General features: G+C 45.6%; 1 protein-coding gene across 4 annotated transcripts; it reads right to left on the reverse strand.

The window, feature by feature from the left end:
• Nucleotides 1-368: 368 nt before the first annotated feature.
• LOC125510160 (zinc finger MYM-type protein 1-like) lies at nucleotides 369-6,498 on the reverse strand. 4 transcript variants are annotated; one of them, XM_048675257.1, is made up of 6 exons: nucleotides 6,111-6,498; nucleotides 5,639-5,995; nucleotides 5,311-5,563; nucleotides 4,109-5,211; nucleotides 1,111-4,026; nucleotides 369-783 (listed from the first exon to the last, which is right to left on the reverse strand). In XM_048675257.1, exons 2-4 carry the CDS (start codon nucleotides 5,974-5,976, stop codon nucleotides 4,693-4,695), a joined length of 1,110 nt encoding a protein of 369 aa, XP_048531214.1. In that variant the 5' UTR covers nucleotides 5,977-5,995; nucleotides 6,111-6,498; the 3' UTR covers nucleotides 369-783; nucleotides 1,111-4,026; nucleotides 4,109-4,692. The 4 variants fall into 4 exon arrangements, with proteins under 4 accessions (XP_048531214.1, XP_048531212.1, XP_048531213.1 ...); XM_048675255.1 differs by having other exon boundaries at nucleotides 370-783; nucleotides 4,109-4,566; nucleotides 4,673-5,563; nucleotides 6,111-6,497; XM_048675256.1 differs by having other exon boundaries at nucleotides 370-783; nucleotides 4,109-5,563; nucleotides 5,639-5,984.
• Between the last annotated feature and the right edge of the window lie 13,041 nt (nucleotides 6,499-19,539).

The following is a 19,539-nucleotide window of genomic DNA, read 5'->3' on the forward strand; positions in this document are numbered from 1 at the left end:
GCTTACAACATGCTCGTTGCTACTAAGCTGCGAAGGGAGGCTTGGTTGGAAGGGCAGGCTGGCTCCTCTACTGTTGTTGCAGAGGCAGGAGCATGGAAAAGATTGTGGAAAACACAAGTCCCCGGGAAAATTCGCATGTTTCTTTGGCGACTCTCCAAACATTCTCTGCCAACCAACGACTTGAGAGCTCACCGTCATATGACTGACTCTGAGCAGTGTGGGTTGTGCGGATCTAGGGACTCATGGCGCCACTCATTACTGGAGTGCACAGCATCAAGGAGTGTTTGGGCCTTGATTGAGGAGGAGCTTACACATAAAATCATAGACAACACAGAGTCAAGCGCAAGACAGTGGCTGTTTACACTGATGCAATTGTTAACACATGATCAATTTGTCTTAATGGCAGTCACACTATGGTCCATATGGCATGCCCGCCGGAAAGCCATCCACGAGTCTATATTCCAGAGCCCTCATGCTACCTACATGTTCATCACCAGATTCATGGCTGATCTTAATATCATAAAAGACAAAAGGAGCAGCCGGGTCACAAACAGAGGAAGTGCACCGCCGGCTCACCGGGGGCCAAAGAAGCCACCGGCGGACTACTGCAAGATACATGTTGACGCCGGAGTCGTGACAAGAAGGGGCGGTTCAGCAGCAGCAGTATGCAGGGACGAATGGGGTAACTATCTGGGGAGCTCAGCATTAGTCCTGGACGGAGTGGTAGATCCGGCCACTCTTGAGGCTATATCATGCCGGGAAGCCTTGTCCCTGGCAGAGGACCTGGGCATTCAAAATTTCATCATCGCATCGGATTGCATGCAAGTCATTTCAGACATCAACAAGAACTCACGCGGGTCGTATGGAGCGATTATTACAGAGATAAAGCTTAGATCATCTACTTTTAATTGTACCTTTTCTTTTGAGAGTCGTGCTGTTAATTATGAAGCACATAGCTTAGCCAAGTTTTCGCTCTCTAGAGGTCCGGGACGCCACGTTTGGTTTGGCGTGTCTCACGACCAGAGATGTATCCCACACCATGTGGACTTTCATGAATAAATTTGGTTTTACCCCTCAAAAAAAAAAGTAGTGGTAATGAAAGGTCGATACCTTGCTTACACTAGCAACATCATTCTTATGGTTGGCCTTGACTTGTCATGCAACAACTTAGTTGGAGATATTCCAGTTGAAATAACATCTCTTGTTAATCTGAAGAACCTGAACATCTCCTATAATCGCTTGTCTGGTAACATCCCAGAGAAGATTGGCTTTCTTGGATCATTGGAGTCTCTCGACCTGTCATGCAATCAAATCTCCGGCGAAATTCCTTCTGGCTTCTCAGACATGACAATGTTAAGCAAGATGAACCTGTCATACAACAATCTATCAGGAAGAATTCCCACCGGGAATCAGCTGCAGACGCTCATTGATCCAGCATCATCGTACATCGGCAACAAATACCTCTGCGGGCCTCCTCTTTCGAGGAACTGTTCAGGGCCCAAGGTATTTGGAGGGGATCTTGACGAGCATCAAGCAGAGGCGAGGTTTTTCTATCTTGGCCTGGCTGCGGGATTTATCCTGGGTCTTTGGGTGGTCTTTGTTGCCTTCTTATTTTGTAAGAGATGCAGAGTTGCTTATTTCCAACTGTTTGACAAGCTACTGTGTGCCATACAAGCATTCATGGCCTGCGATTCTTCAGGCTGCCATGGAAAATTGCTGTTCCGAGGACAGAACCCTAATCAGCATTGTATCGTCATGTATTTTCTATTTTTCTTTACAACTTGCTCTTTAATCGGCTGTACCGTACTAGTATTTGATTTGGGGGCATTCCTTCAGTACTCTCTTTTTATAATCTACACCAAGAGATCAACTCTAGAGGGTTGCTACTACTGTAATGCACCATTGTAATGAGGATCCACCATCACGGACTGTTATAGATAAACATGGTATTTTCTCATCGTCAAGGGTGAAATAATTGCTTGCGTGGTTGATTCTGACTGCTGAGTGAGATGTCTGCACGGAAGGCGCGCTTCGCTGAGACTCCACTGCAGGTGTTTGTTATTTGTGTTAACTAATTATCAGCTCCACTGCAAGTTGATCAGGTACAGTGCTTGTGTTTTTGTTTGTCGTAGTAGATTGTATATGCAGAAGGCCTGTTAAGTAAGTCGTGTGTATATGGGGTGAGCTAATGAGTACTCCATTACAATACACAAGGAGAAAATCTGTTTTTTTTTTCTCAACTACAGACTTAGCCAAGGACCGGACTACATAATTGCAAAGTGGTCTATCATGTAAGGAGGTCTATCAAGTTGCATAGCGGTCTATCATGTGATTGTGAGGAGGTGTATCACAACCTACTATAATATTCGCAGTGCAGTAAAATTTGGTAGTTAGTATAGCAAAGGACAGCTTCATCTGAACTAGGTATGGTGTAGAGACTAGAAACTCTAACCAATCTGCTCTAAAAACTGAAAACTCAATGATGAATATTATGGAAGTTAGTATGCGCAAACACATATTCTATTTTATTAATTATCTTTCCTGTCGAAGTAGTTAACATGCACGTACACTTGAACATAAAGCTAGCTATGTAGCAAGTTCAGTGAAAGTATCCAACCAAGGACAGAATTCCTCCATGTGAAAATTATAAGATACAAATAGATGCTTAAGAATACAAGGGAAGAAATTTAGATCTTCACCATAGGTAAGAAACTAGAGAAGTAATAGTCATGCATCTGATGGAAAACTAAGAAATACAGTAGTTCAATAAGTTTCACTATAATTACAGAATGAGAATATAATATACCCTTGTTTCGCCTTGTATATTGTAGGGTGAAAAGTCAAGTTATGACATAATGTTACATAACATAAATATTACTCACCTATACTCTGCAGCCGTCCATGGATTTCTGGAGGTACCTAGCAGCTGATTATGGGGTATTAGGGACTGGAAGTTCAGGTATTCTGGTCAATATAATATAAACTGGAATATGATTGAATCCTTCTACCTAACTACTTCTCCCTCCTTTCCACCTATGGATAACTAGTAAGCAAATCTTGTATGTTATCCACTTTGCTCTCAATAAAGAAAAGTTTTCACCCTTCTTTACTTTGAGATATTTTTTGAACACCCACTTCTAAAATGATTTATTATTCCACAATCCTCCACATGGCAGTGGAAAATGCCATGGCCTTCCACGGAATTGTAATGATGGAAACATGACCAGAAATAAGAATATGGTCTAGTCTAGAACCGTAATTGTACTCTCCAGCTCCAACTTTTTGATTAAAGCAAGTATAAGCGCCCTCACTGCATCAAAAAACGCAGCCAGCTTACAGTACGGTGTTAGCAAGTAATTTTCGTGGAGTCTACTACATGTGTAAGCGTGTGGCTATTATAAAGATGGAAACTCATTGCTGAGGTAAAGGATATGGTGTGATTTCCATATCTACAGATGAGGAATCAGAACTATAGTAAGTGAGGTGTGCATAAGTACCTGCAAGATCTTGTAAAATACGTAGTAGCTTAAACCAACGGATTCTTCGTCTTCTTCTCTAACAGCTGGGCCATATGTATATGTATTAAACAGAACTACGAAAGTGGTTCATTACATATCATCCCAATCCCACACTGTAGACATGCCAACACCGTTCATTACCTCCTAATCCTATTGTCCAAATAAGCTCAAAATTTCCCATATCACTATGGAAGCTTGCTGGAATTTGCTAGAGTTTTTAAAAATATCAAAATATGAATCAATTTGGTATACCAATTTAAACAGCCAATATCTGTCAAACATGTGCTCAAAGTAACATGAATTCTTTTAAGACCAATACTAGTAACATGTTTGACCATACCTTGAAGTTTCATACAGTTCACACACCAATACATCAAGTACTAGACTGGAGAAGCAACAACTAGAAGACCAAAACAATGATACGGTGTTGCTTCTAACTAATGCTATGGTAGAACACCTCCAAACCAAAATATAGAAATGTATGCCCAAGTGACCAGCCGCAAACCATCTGTCCAAATTAGCACAATATTAGTGATATAATAGTAAGGCATCCAATGTTGACTATTAACACTAGTAAAACTGACATATACCTCTAAGAAATCACATTTAACTCATGAGGCAAATGTCCTTCACGCCTTAATTTCTGGAATTGGATCATGATTTGATCATCATGAATGCTTCTAAACATCTCTTTCTCGATGTAGCACAGCATTAAATCATTTATCCATTCATTTGATACCTCATTGCGCACATCTGTCTCTTGCCGAAAATATTCACTCAACTGGTGCAGTTGCCATAGGAAGAATCAACGCCAACTCAATGAGGCGATATACCAACTGGAAAGATGTGTGTTTATTTGTTTGAACCATCAATCGAGCAAGTGTGGACACATCTTGGCATCCATTAAATTCCTCACTTCTCCTAATGTTCATAAGGAATCTCGGAAGGTCAAATGTTAGCAACAACCGGTCAGCTTTCGTAAAGTCCTCAGCATAAATTTCAGCAAGCCGAATAAGTTTGTCAGCATTAAACTTTGAGAAGTTGTTTGCTGGATTAAGACAAGAAATACAATCCAATAACTCAGTGGAAACTTCATTGAATCGATGATTCATCTCAGTAATAGTTGCATCAATGGCAACATTGAATATGCTAACCTTGTAATAGTGAAGTCGGGTCACCTTATTCTTAGCGCGAACAGATTGACCCATAGTTCCAACAAGATCATCCATATTTGGCACTCACAAAAGTTCTTGGCTTGACTGAATAAAGACTCCCACCCATTGTCCCTCATATCTTGCAAGCTTTCTTTCACATCTAAGATCAAATGCATGGCTTCGACAGTATTTTGATTCTTTCTTTGCAAAGCTTGTGATAGATAATTTGTGGTGCCCAACAAGTTTATTGAGAACAACATGATGAAGAGAAATTCAAAGCATTCCATCTTAATAAGCAAACCTGAAGCTCCACCTTGACAAGTGTGTTCCCGAGCATCAACCACTACAATTCCTAGCACATCCACCACAGCATTCCACATTGTGAATATGCGAAGCAAGGTTCTGAGATGTGAGCCCCAACGAGTATCTCCTTGTCTTGTTATGCTAGATTCTTGATCCAACCAGGTTCCGGATGAAATCTTTCCATTCTCCATCAAATCTAACAATTCGTCTTGATGTTTGGCCAGTAATGCATCTTTCTGCTTGCAAGATGAACACACTTGAGTCACTATCAAGGGAATACAGTTGAAGAAATCAGCAATAGTAGGACTACATTGAGCAACAGTGGCAACCACCACCTGCAACTGGTGAGCAAAGCAGTGAACATAAAATGCATATGGAGCTTCATCTCTAACCAATTTTTGCAAACCATTGAATTCCCCTCTCATATTTGAAGCCCCATCATAACTCTGTCCACGTAGCCTAGAAATCTGCAAACCATGATAATCCAATACATCAACCAAAGCTTCTTTAATTCCAGCAGATGTACAATCTGTGATGTGCTTAATTGCAAGGAATCTTTCCTGGAGCACCCCGTGATCATCAAGAAATCTACATGCATCAAGAAATTAGATCAGTGAAAATCATTAGTACACTATAAACGGCACTAAAAACGGCATGCATTACCTCACAGTCACTGCCATTTGCTCTTCTACTGAGCAATATCTAGCCTCATCAATAAGGATTGAGAAGTTCTTGTCTCCAATGTCATCCTTGATAATTTTATTTGGATGAGATCCTAGTATGCGCTGCCTTGGTCGGTTTGTACTCTCATCAGATGTGGTACCATTGCTCTCCTCATTTGGGGGTTCAGCTTCAGGAGGAGGCACTGTGCTCACAACAATTAAGGGAAAGGGATTTGCAGTCACATTAGCTGGGGCAAGTTCAGGCTCGACATCGGCAGGGGAAGGAGTAACTGAACTGCTTGCATAAAAATCATGCATACTCGTAGCCTTTCTCTTCATTTCCAAATCTGCAAGCAAACTGTAGATGACATTAAATCAGTTAACAGTTCATGAACTAGCAAACAGAGTGTAATCGACACTGAATCAACTACATATAAAGAAAGCAATAGAAGCAAATAATTTGGGAACTAAACCTTGGCGTCTTGGCCCTCCAACAGCCGATGCGCTGGATGCGGCGGCGGGTCGGGACCTCCTCACTCCGGTAACGGGCGTGGCGGCGTGCGACCGTGCGAGCCGAATCCTGACTCCAGCCGGCCGGCACCTCCGCTTCTGCCAGCCAACGACTGTTGCCGGCGCCTGCGATGCTGCGCTACTCCTGAAGGCTGGCGTCCGCGCGCGCGTTGTGGAGCGCCTGCGTGCACGAGGGCGAGCCGGAGGAGGCTGCCGGTGCCTATGATAGGGTTGACGGGGCGGCGGCGCGTCTCCTAGCTCTAGCTGTGGGCTGCGACTGCGAACGAGCTCTGAACTGAGGAGAGGAGCGAGACCTTTTTTTCTTTTGAGTGGAAGAGGAGCGAGAGACTGTGTGCTGGCTGGGTCATAGGTGGGCTGGAGACTGGGAAGTTGGGCTAGGCCGATTCATAGTAATGAACAGCTCGCCTCTTGTTATTTGCCTTCTCTCAAAAGAAATCTTGTTATTAAATCCTCAAAAACAAAAATCTTGTTATTTCGCCAAAGACCTTCCTCGGCGTTTCAAGAATAAAATCCCCCATTCTTATGAAAAAAACCTCATTTAAAAAAGATGGTTTCACTTTCTTTCAGCTGTTACTGTCAAATGCTGATGCTACCCAGAAAAAAACACAGCACCCGCAATAGTTAAATTTATCAACAATATCATTTTTAGTTGAAATTAATCGACAATGTGGGATGAAGAATTCAGAATGACTTAATCCGCACAGTATCGCGTAGAAGACAAAAACGTCTACCACAAGGAATGCATCAGTACAAAACCAAAAGCAGCCGATGAAAAATATTATAACTAACGATACCATTTCAGTAACTAAAATGCTAGGTGCCTTGTTCTGGGGAATACGCGAGATATATCAAGTCGCTCCTCCTCCACAAAGTTAGGGTTCCTGCCTTTCGTCGGTGCCGCTGCAGGTCTGCCTCGTCTCCGGTGGCCCTCGGGTCATGGAGGCGCGGTGGATCCTGGCAAGGGCCAACGGAAAGGTTTTGTTTTTAGTCATTTGTTCCTGTCTTATTAGGGTTCGTGTTCTGTTCAGGAAGGCGAGACAGCGGCGACTCCCTGAAGATGGAATAAAGGTCTCCCCACCTAGTCCTTGTTTCGGCGGTGCTTCTAGCATCGTTGGTGAGTGTGTGGAGGTGTGTCTCCGGCGGATACATCTTTGATGGATTTGCTCGGATCTCGCCGTTATTCGTTTACGTTCATGTGTCTTCGGGTTGAATCCTTCCAACCTATATTATTCTTCATCAGCGACGGTTGTTGTTCTGGTGCGCTGGTCCTGTGGGGTCTTAGCACGACGACTTCCCGACTGTCTACTACAACAAGTTGTGCTCGACTCCGGCGATGGAGGGCGATGACGATGGCGCGCCTTCGGCTCACTTAAGTGCTTGTAGTTGTCGCTGGGTGGTCTACGGATCTGCATGTAATTTTTATTTCTGATGTTCGTTATACTGTCATGATTGAAGATGAATAGATTAAAAGTTTTTCAAAAAGGAATGCCTTGTTCTATTCCCGTAAGAATTACATGATGGCAGAAGTTGTGCCTAGTTCCGTAACTAAAATTCTAAAGTAATACTTATTTCATAGAATTTTTGGGAACATCTGCTTGAGTCCCGTAGAAATTTTTCCGCCTGCTTGAACTTTTTTGAGGAGAAAAAAGAAGCTAAACATATGTTGCGGTCATCAAACAGACTCTAGTGTCATTTAAATAAAAAAACACTAGTGTGAAATGGTGTGCTCGTCGCCTTCCGGCTCCCCACTTTGTCCGACTCTACTTCAACCGACCCCGTATGTATGATTGGCGACGTCCCCGGCCGCAAACATCGCCGTCTTCCTAGGAGCCGGGACCGCCGTCAATCCAGTATTCATCCTGTCCTCCTTCCTCGGCCAGCGACACCCACGGCAGCATTCCGTGCCAGAGGCGGCTCTAAGGATATTTTTGGGTTTTCATGCCAATAGTCATGATTTTTACGAAACAGTGTTGATTTTGATAAAACAATGACAATTTTCAAAAAAAAGTTAAAATTTTAACAAAATGAATACACATGAATACCCGAAAGCAAATTCCTGAAGCCGCCACTAATCCGTGCCACGTAAGTACTGTAGTACTGTACTCATCAAGATCAAGCGCAGGACCCGCCGGCAACGCCTTTAAAAACGAAGACGTGCTCGCATGCAGCTGCTGGCCGATCGGAGAGGAGAGAAGAACAGATCAAGATACCGCTTTGCCGACCCGGTCGTCCCTCCGCTGGCATGTGCGCCGTCTTGGACCCCGGAAGAAGTCTTCTACTGCTGCACCCCCGCCCCGTCGCGCCATTGTCTGGATGGACCAGACGTTAATTTAGGTGCTGCTAAAATGGTCGATGCTTTCCTCCACGTCAAAATTCAGGATGGTACCAACTAAATAAAATAATAATCAGAATGTTCGATGCTCCAGCTCCAATAATTGCGACTCTGGACCGGGGCGCGTTGTCGAACGCAGCAAGATGAAATGTGAAATTAGTGACGGTATAATCGCGTTTTGTTTACCTGCGTTAACCAAGGGTCTAGAAGATTGCCTCATCATTGACTAATCCTTGGCTGTTCTGGTACGAGCATTTCAGCGGTCGGGTGGCGTTGCGTCTGCCCATTTGATTTGTCTCTGTCTACCCGGTACCTTTCAGCGGTCGTTCGGTGCTCCATCGAGCCACCACTTGCGTCCATCATTTTCCTCTTTTTCCAACACAGAGAGAGAGAGTAGGTTCAAATGCAATCACGTTGAAAAGGGTTTTTTTCCTCTAGGGCTTCCCTAGAGTCCACCTCTTCCTCTGGCGGCGACGCCGGAGTCCACCAGTAAACCCTACCATCGATCGCGGGGTTCTCTCCAGGATCGACAGGCCTAGGGAGCGAGATCGTTAGCCAACACCATGGAGGATCCGAGGCGGGAGAAGGAGGAAGGAGGAACGAAGGGAGGCCAGGCGGGACTAGGGCATCTAGACGGGAGGACAGATGTAGATGGGTTACGTGATGGAGACCCATCGTCCGGGGATCCGATCTTGGACAATTCGGGTGTTGAAGCGAGAGAGGAGGTTGACGCAGATCTCATCCAGGAGGAAGAAGAAGATTGGGATAACATGGGTCATGATCTGGCCCTAGAGGATGCGTTTGAAGGCTCAAAGCTTCATGGAGAGGAGGAGGAAGATTTGGATCTGTCAGGGGAAGTAGAAGAACTGATCAAGGAGGTTCGATGGTTATGTCTGTTTAGGGTTCATACAATGAGGCCGTTTAGCCACGCGGCATTGCTAAACTCATTGAGGAACGCGTGGTCGTGCGCCCAAGGAGTAACTTTTAACATCAAAGGGTCTAATCTCTTCCTTGCTCAGTGCCATTGCTTGGGGGATTGGAAGCGAGTGATGGAAGGAGGGCCATGGCAATTTCGGAGGGATCCGGTCGTCATTGTGGAGTATGATGGCTTTACAAATGTTGCGGAGTATGCCTTGGATATGTATCCCTTATGGGCTAGAATAAAAGGCTTGCCGGATGGCCTCACGAGGAAGAAGGAGCTGGCCGAGAAGGTAGCGAAGAAGGTGGGCAAGCCTCCCTTCACTGTTGCGGTCAATGAGGGGAGGATCAATCCATCCAGCTTTTTAAGGGTTAGGGTTTTTGTAGATGTTCACAAACCTTTGGTAAGATTTGTACCGATCACTTTGAAAGAGTACAAGAGGTACCCTGTTAGTTATGAGAAATTGCCAGACTTTTGATATTTTTGTGGATGCATGGGGCATGTGGTGGAGGAGTGTGGAGATGGAGTGCATGAACCGGCGGAGTGCGAATGGGGGGGACTGGTTGCATTGGAGTAATGAACTGCCTATGGGTGGAGCTGGAAGCGGTCGAGGAGGAAGGGGGACAGCAGGAGGGAGGGGTAGAGGTAGAGCTGGTGCTGCTAATACGGGGGTGCTGGAGGTAGAGGAGAAGCAGGGGGTCGAGGTAGATCTGCAGCGCATATGGAGGGTCAGGGAGTTGATGGTGCACCCTTGAGCGCGGTTGCTGGAGGTAGGGCAATGCAGGAGCATAGTTTGGGTGATGATGATACTCGTTTGGTTCGTAAACGCCTAATCAATAGTGATGGTACAGTAAGTGTTCGTGGACAGCCGGTGCCGAACCTAGTTGGCAAGGTTTCGAGCACCGTTCTTCTGTTGGAAGGTGGTAGTTCATTGGAGGGAGCGGAAACTGGTCCATCTAATACTCCAGGAAAAGTTCCTATCGTCAAAAGGAGGAAACAGGGAGATAACGGCGAGAATGTGGATATGGACGTGGCGTCCAAGGCGGCCTCCGACATGGAGGGCCGCCGGGGCCAATGAATGTGTTAAGGTGGAACTGCCGGGGAGGGGGGAACACCAGGACAGTTCGTGAGATAGCGACGCTTGTGAAGTCGCATTCCCCCAGTCTGGTGTTTCTGTGTGAAACTAGGCAAAAGGAAGAGAGGATGAAGAGATTAAGAGGCCGGCTTGGCCTGAAAGGTCTTGAGTGCGTGGACTGTAATGGACTAAGTGGTGGTCTTGCATTATTTTGGCATGAAAACTGCCTGGTTGATATCCTTGACAAGGATGAGAGATACATTGATATAGCAGTGCGCTTGCATGCTGATGCTGAACAGTGGAGAGTAACTTTTGTGTATGGAGAACCTCGGGTGGAGAATAGGCACATCATGTGGGAAAAGTTGCAGAACTTATACTCGTCATCGGATCTCCCCTGGCTAGTTATAGGGGATTTTGATGAATGCCTATGGAATTTTGAGCAGATGTCAATGACACCGAGACAAGAACCACAGATGATGGCTTTTCGTGATATTCTGGAAACTTGTCAACTAGTTGATTTGGGGTTCTCGGGGATCCCTTTTACTTATGATAACAAGAGAAGTGGTGCTGCAAATGTGAAAGTTCGCCTGGACCGGGCTGTTGCATCAAGTGCATGGCGCAATATGTTCGCTTTTGCTTCTGTGACTCATGTAGTCTCCCCGTGCTCTGACCATGTAGCGTTGGTGCTCAAGGGCTATCCGGATCCAGGGCCTACGAGTGGGCGTGTGTGTCAGTATGAAATATTTTGGGAACGTAGTGATGAACTACCAGAGCTGATTAAGGATGCGTGGGAGTCTGTGGGTGCTGTACAGAATTTAGAGCAATTACAGTCGGCTCTGGAAAAAACAATGTCCACGCTTGGGGTATGGAGTAAGAAGAAATTTGGCAACATTACCCGTGAGCTAGCAAAATCAAGATCCCAGCTTAAAGAATTGATGAATATGAATGCAGATAGGCAGGACATTCGAAGGGTGACGGATAAAATGAACGAATTATTATACCAGGAGGAAATGCTATGGTTACAAAGATCAAGAATAAGTTGGCTCAAAGAGGGGGATCGTAACACGAAATATTTCCAGAGTAAGGCGGTTTGGAGAGCACGTAAAAATAGAATCCGTGAACTCAGGGATGAAAATGGGACAGGATATTCTGATATGGATACAATGAGTGCTATGGCAAATAGCTACTTCCAGTCGGTATACACAGCAGACCCGAATTTGAATTATGCTCCTGTACTGAACCGTCTAGCGGCTCGGGTCACAGATGATGATAATGCAAAACTTTGTGCACCTTTTACTGAACAGGAGATCGCGGATGCCCTATTCCAGATTGGCCCCTTGAAGGCACCGGGCCCGGACGGGTTCCCCGCTAGGTTTTTTTAGCAGAATTGGAGCACGCTTAGGGACAGCGTGATTAAGTCAGTTAAGGAATTCTTTGAGACGGGTGTAATGCCAGAGGGGGTGAATGCAACTGCTATTGTTCTTATCCCCCAAAATCCCAAATTCAACCCGACTGACTGACTTCAGGCCTATAAGCTTATGCAACGTTATCTATAAGGTTATATCTAAATGTTTGGTTAACCGGTTGCGACCTATGCTTGATGGTATTGTCTCTCCGGAGCAGAGCGCTTTTATTCCTGGGAGAATGATAACTGATAATGCTCTTGTGGCCTTTGAATGCATTCACTACATTAAACAAGAAAAAGATCCCACAAAGAGTTTTTGTGCATATAAGTTGGATTTATCGAAGGCTTATGATAGGGTTGATTCGGGTTTCTTGAGGCAAGTGATGCAAATGAAGGAAATATGCCCTAGAGGCAATAATAAAGTTATTATTTATTTCCTTATATCATGATAAATGTTTATTATTCATGCTAGAATTGTATTAACCGGAAACATAATACATGTGTGAATACATAGACAAACAGAGTGTCACTAGTATGCCTCTACTCGACTAGCTCATTAATCAAAGATGGTTATGTTTCCTAACCATAGACAAAGGAGTTGTTATTTGATTAAACGGGATCACATCATTAGTTGAATGATCTGATTGACATGACCCATTCCATTAGCTTAGCACCCGATCGTTTAGTATGTTGCTATTGCTTTCTTCATGACTTATACATGTTCCTATGACTATGAGATTATGCAACTCCCGTTTGCCGGAGGAACACTTTGGGTGCTACCAAACGTCACAACGTGACTGGGTGATTATAAAGGAGCATTACAGGTGTCTCCAAAGGTAGATGTTGGGTTGGCGTATTTCGAGATTAGGATTTGTCACTCCGATTGTCGGAGAGGTATCTCTGGGCCCTCTCGGTAATGCACATCACATAAGCCTCGCAAGCATTGCAACTAATAAGTTAGTTGTGAGATGATGTATTACGGAACGAGTAAAGAGACTTGCCGATAACGAGATTGAACTAGGTATTGGATACCGACGATCGAATCTCGGGCAAGTAACATACCGATGACAAAGGGAACAACGTATATTGTTATGCGGTCTGACCGATAAAGATCTTCGTAGAATATGTAGGAGCCAATATGGGCATCCAAGTCCCGCTATTGGTTATTGACCGGAGACGTGTCTCGGTCATGTCTACATTGTTCTCGAACCCGTAGGGTCCGCACGCTTAAGGTTACGATGACAGTTATATTATGAGTTTATGCATTTTGATGTACCGAAGGTTGTTCAGAGTCCCGGATGTGATCACGGACAAGACGAGGAGTCTCGAAATGGTCGAGACGTAAAGATTGATATATTGGAACCCTATGTTTGGATATCGGAAGTGTTCCGGGTGAAATCGGGATTTTACCGGAGTACCGGGAGGTTACCGGAACCCCCCGGGAGCCATATGGGCCTTATTGGGCTTTAGTGGAAAGGTGAAAGGGGCTGCCCATGGTGGGCTGCGCACCTCCCCCCTCCCCTAGTCCTACTAGGACTAGGAGAGGTGGCCGGCCACCTCTCTCTCTCTTTCCCACTTGGGAATCCTATTTGGAATAGGATTGGGGGGGGGAGTCCTACTCCCGGTAGGAGTAGGACTCCTCCTGCGCCTCCATAGGGCTGGCCGCACCCCTCCCCCTTGGCCCCTTTATATACGGAGGCAGGGGCACCTCTAGACACACAAGTTGATCCACGTGATCTATTCCTTAGCCGTGTGCGGTGCCCCCTGCCACCATATTCCTCGATAATACTGTAGCGGAGTTTAGGCGAAGCCCTGCTGCTGTAGTTCATCAAGATCGTCACCACGCCGTCGTGCTGACGGAACTCTTCCCCGACACTTTGCTGGATCGGAGTCCGGGGATCGTCATCGAGCTGAACGTGTGCTCGAACTCGGAGGTGCCGTAGTTTCGGTGCTTGATCGGTTGGATCGTGAAGACGTACGACTACTTCCTCTACGTCGTGTCAGCGCTTCCGCAGTCGGTCTGCGTTGGGTACGTAGACAACACTCTCCCCTCTCGTTGCTATGCATCACATGATCTTGCGTGTGCATAGGAAATTTTTGAAATTACTACGAAACCCAACAGCAAAAGCTGGGTTTCTCTCGTCGATGGGTGGACTGGATTATGACATGTGTCACATCGGTGAGGTTTTCTGTCAAATTAAATGGAACCCTCTTGGATTCATTTGCACCGTCGCGAGGGCTACGGCAAGGTGACCCCCTATCACTGTTTCTTTTCCTTCTAATAGCTGATGGTCTCTCTGCTATCTTGAAGCATGAGGTTGATAATGGAAATATCACTCCTATCAAAATTTGCCGAAGGGCGCCAGGGATTTCGCACCTTTTATTTGCGGATGATACCTTACTGTTCTTTGAAGCTAATCAAGATCAAGCTATGAGGGTGAAGGGGGTTTTGGACCTTTATGGAAATGTCACGGGTCAAAGTCTGAATTTTAACAAGTGCTCAATCATGTTCGGTAATGCATGTCCCAGTGCAAATCAAGAGGAAGTTAGAGCTGTTCTAAATGTTACTATGCAAGTTTTTGAGGAGAAATATCTGGGCCTCCCCACAGCAGATGGACGTATGTCTAAAGGGCGGTTCCAGAATCTGCAAGTAAGTCTCACAAAAAGGTTATTACAGTGGGGAGATGGGTGTCTTGCGCAGCCTGGCACAGAGGTACTGATTAAGTCCGTTGCCCAAGCACTTCCTACATATATCATGAGTGTATTTAAACTTCCATACTCAGTTTGTGATAACTTGACGAGGATGGTCAGAAACTTTTATTGGGGTTCGAAGAGAGGACGGAGGAAAGTGCACTGGAAGGCATGGGAGCTTCTGCTTCAACCTAAATGCAAAGGGGGTTTGGGTTTCCGCGACTTCAGACTTTTTAACCAAGCGCTTTTGGCCCGTCAAGCTTGGCGTCTCATTGATAGGCCGAACAGCTTGTGTGCGCGGTTACTGAAAGCAAAGTACTACCCGGAAGGTAAGCTTGAGGATACTGTCTTCCCAGGTAATGCTCCGCCTACTTGGCAAGCAATAATACATGGGCTAGAACTCCTAAAGAAAGGGCTTGTGTGGAGAGTTGGCAATGGGGCAGGCATTAGAGTGTGGAGAGATAACTGGATTCCGAGACCTTACTCTTTCAAACCAGTGACTTCACAAGGACGCTGCCGCATTCGATATGTCTCCGAACTTCTTAATGGTAATGGATCATGGAATGTGGACTTGTTGAGGAATTACTTTCTGCCGTGTGATGTCGAGGAAATTCTGAAAATCAGAGCATCTCCGAGGCTAGATGAGGATATACTAGCTTGGGGACCTGGGCGACTTGCTATTTTTACAGTTAAAAGTGCTTATGATTTTGCTTTTGAGGAAACATACAGGGCCAATGCTACAGCCTCAAGTTTGATGCCAGTTGGCCGAAGATCTGTATGGAAACTCATCTGGTCTGTTAATGTACCCCCTACTGTCCGTAACTTCGCTTGGTGGGTAGTCACAGATTCACTACCCACCTGGAGGAATAAGCACAAGAGAACACTTAAGACAACAAGTCTTTGCCCAGTCTGCGGTATGGAACCAGAGGATAACTTCCATCCACTATGTCGGTGCCCTAGAGCGCGCGAGCTATGGACGCATATGGCGGAGGTTTGGAGATTACCAGATGTTGATCAGGTCATAAATACTGGGAAGGAATGGCTATTCCAAGTGTTGGAGCTGTTAATGGATATTGAAAGGAGCATGCTACTTATGACACTGTGGCGCTGTTGGTACATCCGTAATGAGATAGTGCATCAGAAGAACCCACCTCCGCTTGAGGTGTCGAGGAAGTTTCTCGTCAGCTACCTCGAGTCCTTGATTGGCATTAAGATGAACTCGAACATGGACCCGCTGAAAGGAAAAACGGTTGTTTCCTACGACCGTAGTCTTCTAAATCATCCAGTTCAGGGTGGGAAGCCCACACCCCCATGGGCGCCACCACCAGATGGTTGGGTGAAACTAAACTCTGATAGATCGTTTGCTCCGGATGGTGCAGGAGCGGGTATGGTACTGAGGGATGCTCAGGGTGCGATCATTTTCTCAGCATGCAGGAAATTCTTCTCATGCCGTGAAGCTTTGGAGGCGGAGCTGGGCGCTTGTATGGAAGGATTATCACTGGCAATTCAGAGAAGTGATCTTCCGGTTGTAGTGGAGATGGATTCACTACTAGCAGTGAAGATGATCCAAGGAAGAGATCAAGATAGATCCATTTATGCTTCTTTAGTTAAAGAGATTAGATATCTCAGTTCCCTTCGTGAGGTTTGTATTACTCATGTGAGCCGTCTGCAAAACAAAGTTAATGATAGTTTAGCAAATTTTGCTCGCTCAGAGGATAGGACCATGACTTGGTTAGGATCGGGATCTCTTTCACGGTTGAGCTGGCTCTTGCTGATTGTAACTTTGATGGTTCAGTAATACAAATTTTTCGCTCGCAAAAAAAAAATGCAACCGCCGGTTGAAGCTACTCTAGATGCTGCCAAATGGGGTGCGGATTCTCCGCTGTGACTGCACGGTCACTGCCCAGCTGCGCTGGATGACACGCGAAGAAATTACCGGCTCTTTGGCACGGTATATATAAGAATTACTCTCGATATACTTGGTCGCACAAGGTAAGGTAGTTAATCTCTACTACTTAAAAGAACGTAAGGTTTTCATTTCATCTTTTTTTTTATAATCTTTTCGTCTAACCTTTCATGTATATAATAATCAATCATCTTAATTTACTTATTTTTTGAACCAGTTTCATTTTAAGTTACTTATCAAACTTCTAATTAAAATATAAGATAATTCACGGGAAGATTTTAATGAACATTTATTTACATAATCGCATTATTATTGACATGTAAATCATAAGCTAACATATTTATATCTCGTTGCTACGCACGAGCATTGTTCTAGTAATAACAAACATTTCGTTTGTGTTCTACTTCTACCTGCATAAACCGGAGGGAGGGGCCAAAGTCACGTCGCAACCGAAGAGATCTGAATATTATTTGCCTGATCGTTGACTAATCTCTCGATATCCTAGTAAGTACGGTGAGCAGTCGGTTGGGTTGCGTCGTGTTGCCCTAGCTTGGTCATTGTCGTTGTCTGCCCAATAGGTTTGAGCGAACGACGCGTCACTAGACACACACTTGCATCCATCACTTTCCTTCTCGCGCGCATGCCTGGATTAAACAAGGTTTCGCCTGTCTGATACGTGCGAACCGCAAACACGGCCGCTTTGCGATGTCCCAGAAATGAGACGTGGACCTGCGAACAAACCGCTAATACCTCGGACGTAAATCGATCCGGACTCTTTCTTGTCCTTGGGTTCACTCACAAATTCACGCTCGCCCAACGCCAAGAAAACGGTGCAGGGCTCGTGCGTAGACCTAGTGAGTAGCTAGAAAGAGTCTGAGCGACCAGATCAATAAACACCTGTCCCTCAAAAAAAAACACGTTGAGTTTTATCTGCTTCGTCGAATGTTTGTTACGTGTTCTCTCTTTGTAGATTCAATGGCTACCGGTAGTCGTATTTTTCTCCCCTTATTCCATTACCACCCACTTGTGGAAAAGGAGGCGATTGTGGCGCTGGATCACCTGCAAGATGCTGTCAAGTGTCAACTCCTGTATTCGACGGGAAAGGCATCAGTTTCTCCACTGGATAATTGCTGGCGCATATGGAGTTTAACTTTGAAAAAAAAATTAACAAATAAAAAATCATACAGAACACAGGCAATTCCACCACCATAATCATGCAGCAGCATACTTTGGTTTTGAGCATATAACCGATATCGAAATCCTTGACCAATTGCAGAGAGACAGATCGTGGCCTGGTCTTTCAATCAATCCCTAAAATATTTCAACTCCGACCACAGTCGTCATTGCTGCTGGGATAGCTAGCTGGACCTTTAATACATGGATCCAAGTTTAATCTTCGTAATTAAAAAGTAGATAAGTACTATTAGAATATCATTGATTTTCCAGACTGCAATCATTGCAGTACCACACCAGGTGACGCTCCAAAATCTTCAACGAAAAGAACGTATGGAGGAGGCTGCCGTTGCCTAGGGGAGGATTGGCGGGGCGGCGGCGGCGCGTCTCTAGCTGTGGCTGCAAACGAGCTCTGAACTGACGAGAGGAGCGACACCCTTTTTTCCAGTGGAGGAAGAGGAGCGAGACCTGGACGAAGAGCTGTGTTTGCTTTTTTCTTTAGACAAAGAGCTGTGTTTGCTGGGCTGCTGGCTTTGATTCCTAGAGGTTGGGCCGAGTCCATAGGTGGCCTGGAGACTGGGAAGTTGGGCTGGACCGAAGCATACTAATGAACAGCTCGCGCGTATCTTGTTTTTTGCCTTCTCTTCAAAAGAAGCACGAAGGACTTCAATTGGGAGGAGCTCAATCTGAAGTCGCATGACCTGCATGAGCTTGACACTCCCCTATCTGAGACGGAGGTCATCGAGGTGATAAATAGCATGCCTAGCGACAAGGTGCGTAAGCCGGATGGCTTCACAGGCCTCTTCTTCAAAAAGCGTTGGGGCATCATCAAGCACGATCTCATGAGGATGATTCAACGCTTTGACTTCCTTCACACAACAAACCTACACTGGTTCAACTCTGGAATATTGTGTTGCTTCCCAAGAAGGATGGGGCGGAGAGCATCGTCGACTTTATGCCCACTAGCCTCATCCATGCAATTGCCAAGATCATCGCGAAGGTGCTCGCTATCCGGCTTGGCGCATATGTCTGCCCTCGTCTCCACCGCTCAAAGTGCTTTCATCAAAACGCAGAGCATCCACGACAACTTCATGTATGTTAGAAACCTTGCGCGTCGACTGCACAAGAGCAAGACTCCCTCTCTCCTATTCAAGCTGGACATTCGTGAGGCCTTTGACTCTGTCAAATGGGAGTATTTGCTTGACCTCCTCCGAAGGCGAGGTTTCCCAGGCAAATTTCGAGAGTGGATTGCGGCTCTGCTATGCTCCTCATCTTTAAGGATCCTCTTGAATGGGGTGGTTGGTACCCCCATCAAGCATGGCCAGGGACTACGCAAGGGGACCGCATCTCTCCCCTCCTTTTTGTCATAGCGATTGACCCATTGAAGCAAAGCTTTGATGTGGCGACAAGGAAGGGCCTTCTCCAGAAGGTTCGAGGGAGAGGGGTCATGGTGCGAACCTCTTTCTATGCGGATGATGCGGCTGTGTTTGTAGCGCCGATCAAAAGATATGTGGACAACCTCGCGGCCATTCTACGAGGTTTTGGTGAAGTCACCGGCCTATACACTAACTTTCATAAGAGCTCGATGGTCCCCATTCGGTGCGGCAACCTTGACTTGGGCCACATCACACAAGGGCTACCGGCTATCAGAGCTTCCTTTCCGCTCCGCTACCTGGGCCTCCCGCTCTCTGTGTGGAAGTTGAAGCTCACCAGTGAAAGTGCTAGTGATCGACTAGAGGGGGGTGAATAGGCGATTTTTATGAAAGTCTTCAAACACGTAAGTTTCGAAGATAAACGATAGAAATAAACCTATTACCATGCAGCGGAAGGTAGACTACACTAGGCAAACCATAGTCAAGTATTCAATGAA

Source organism: Triticum urartu, chromosome 5 (assembly GCF_003073215.2).
Source record: "Triticum urartu cultivar G1812 chromosome 5, Tu2.1, whole genome shotgun sequence".
Taxonomy (NCBI): domain Eukaryota; kingdom Viridiplantae; phylum Streptophyta; class Magnoliopsida; order Poales; family Poaceae; genus Triticum; species Triticum urartu.

Excerpts from the sequence above, each read along its gene's own strand:
- LOC125510160 (XM_048675256.1), bottom strand. The coding sequence starts at position 5,976 with ATGAAGAGAAAGGCTACGAGTATGCATGATTTTTATGCAAGCAGTTCA. Across the intron at positions 5,564-5,638 it reads CAAATGGCAGTGACTGTGAG|ATTTCTTGATGATCACGGGG; the intron begins GTAATGCATGCC and ends TGATGCATGTAG.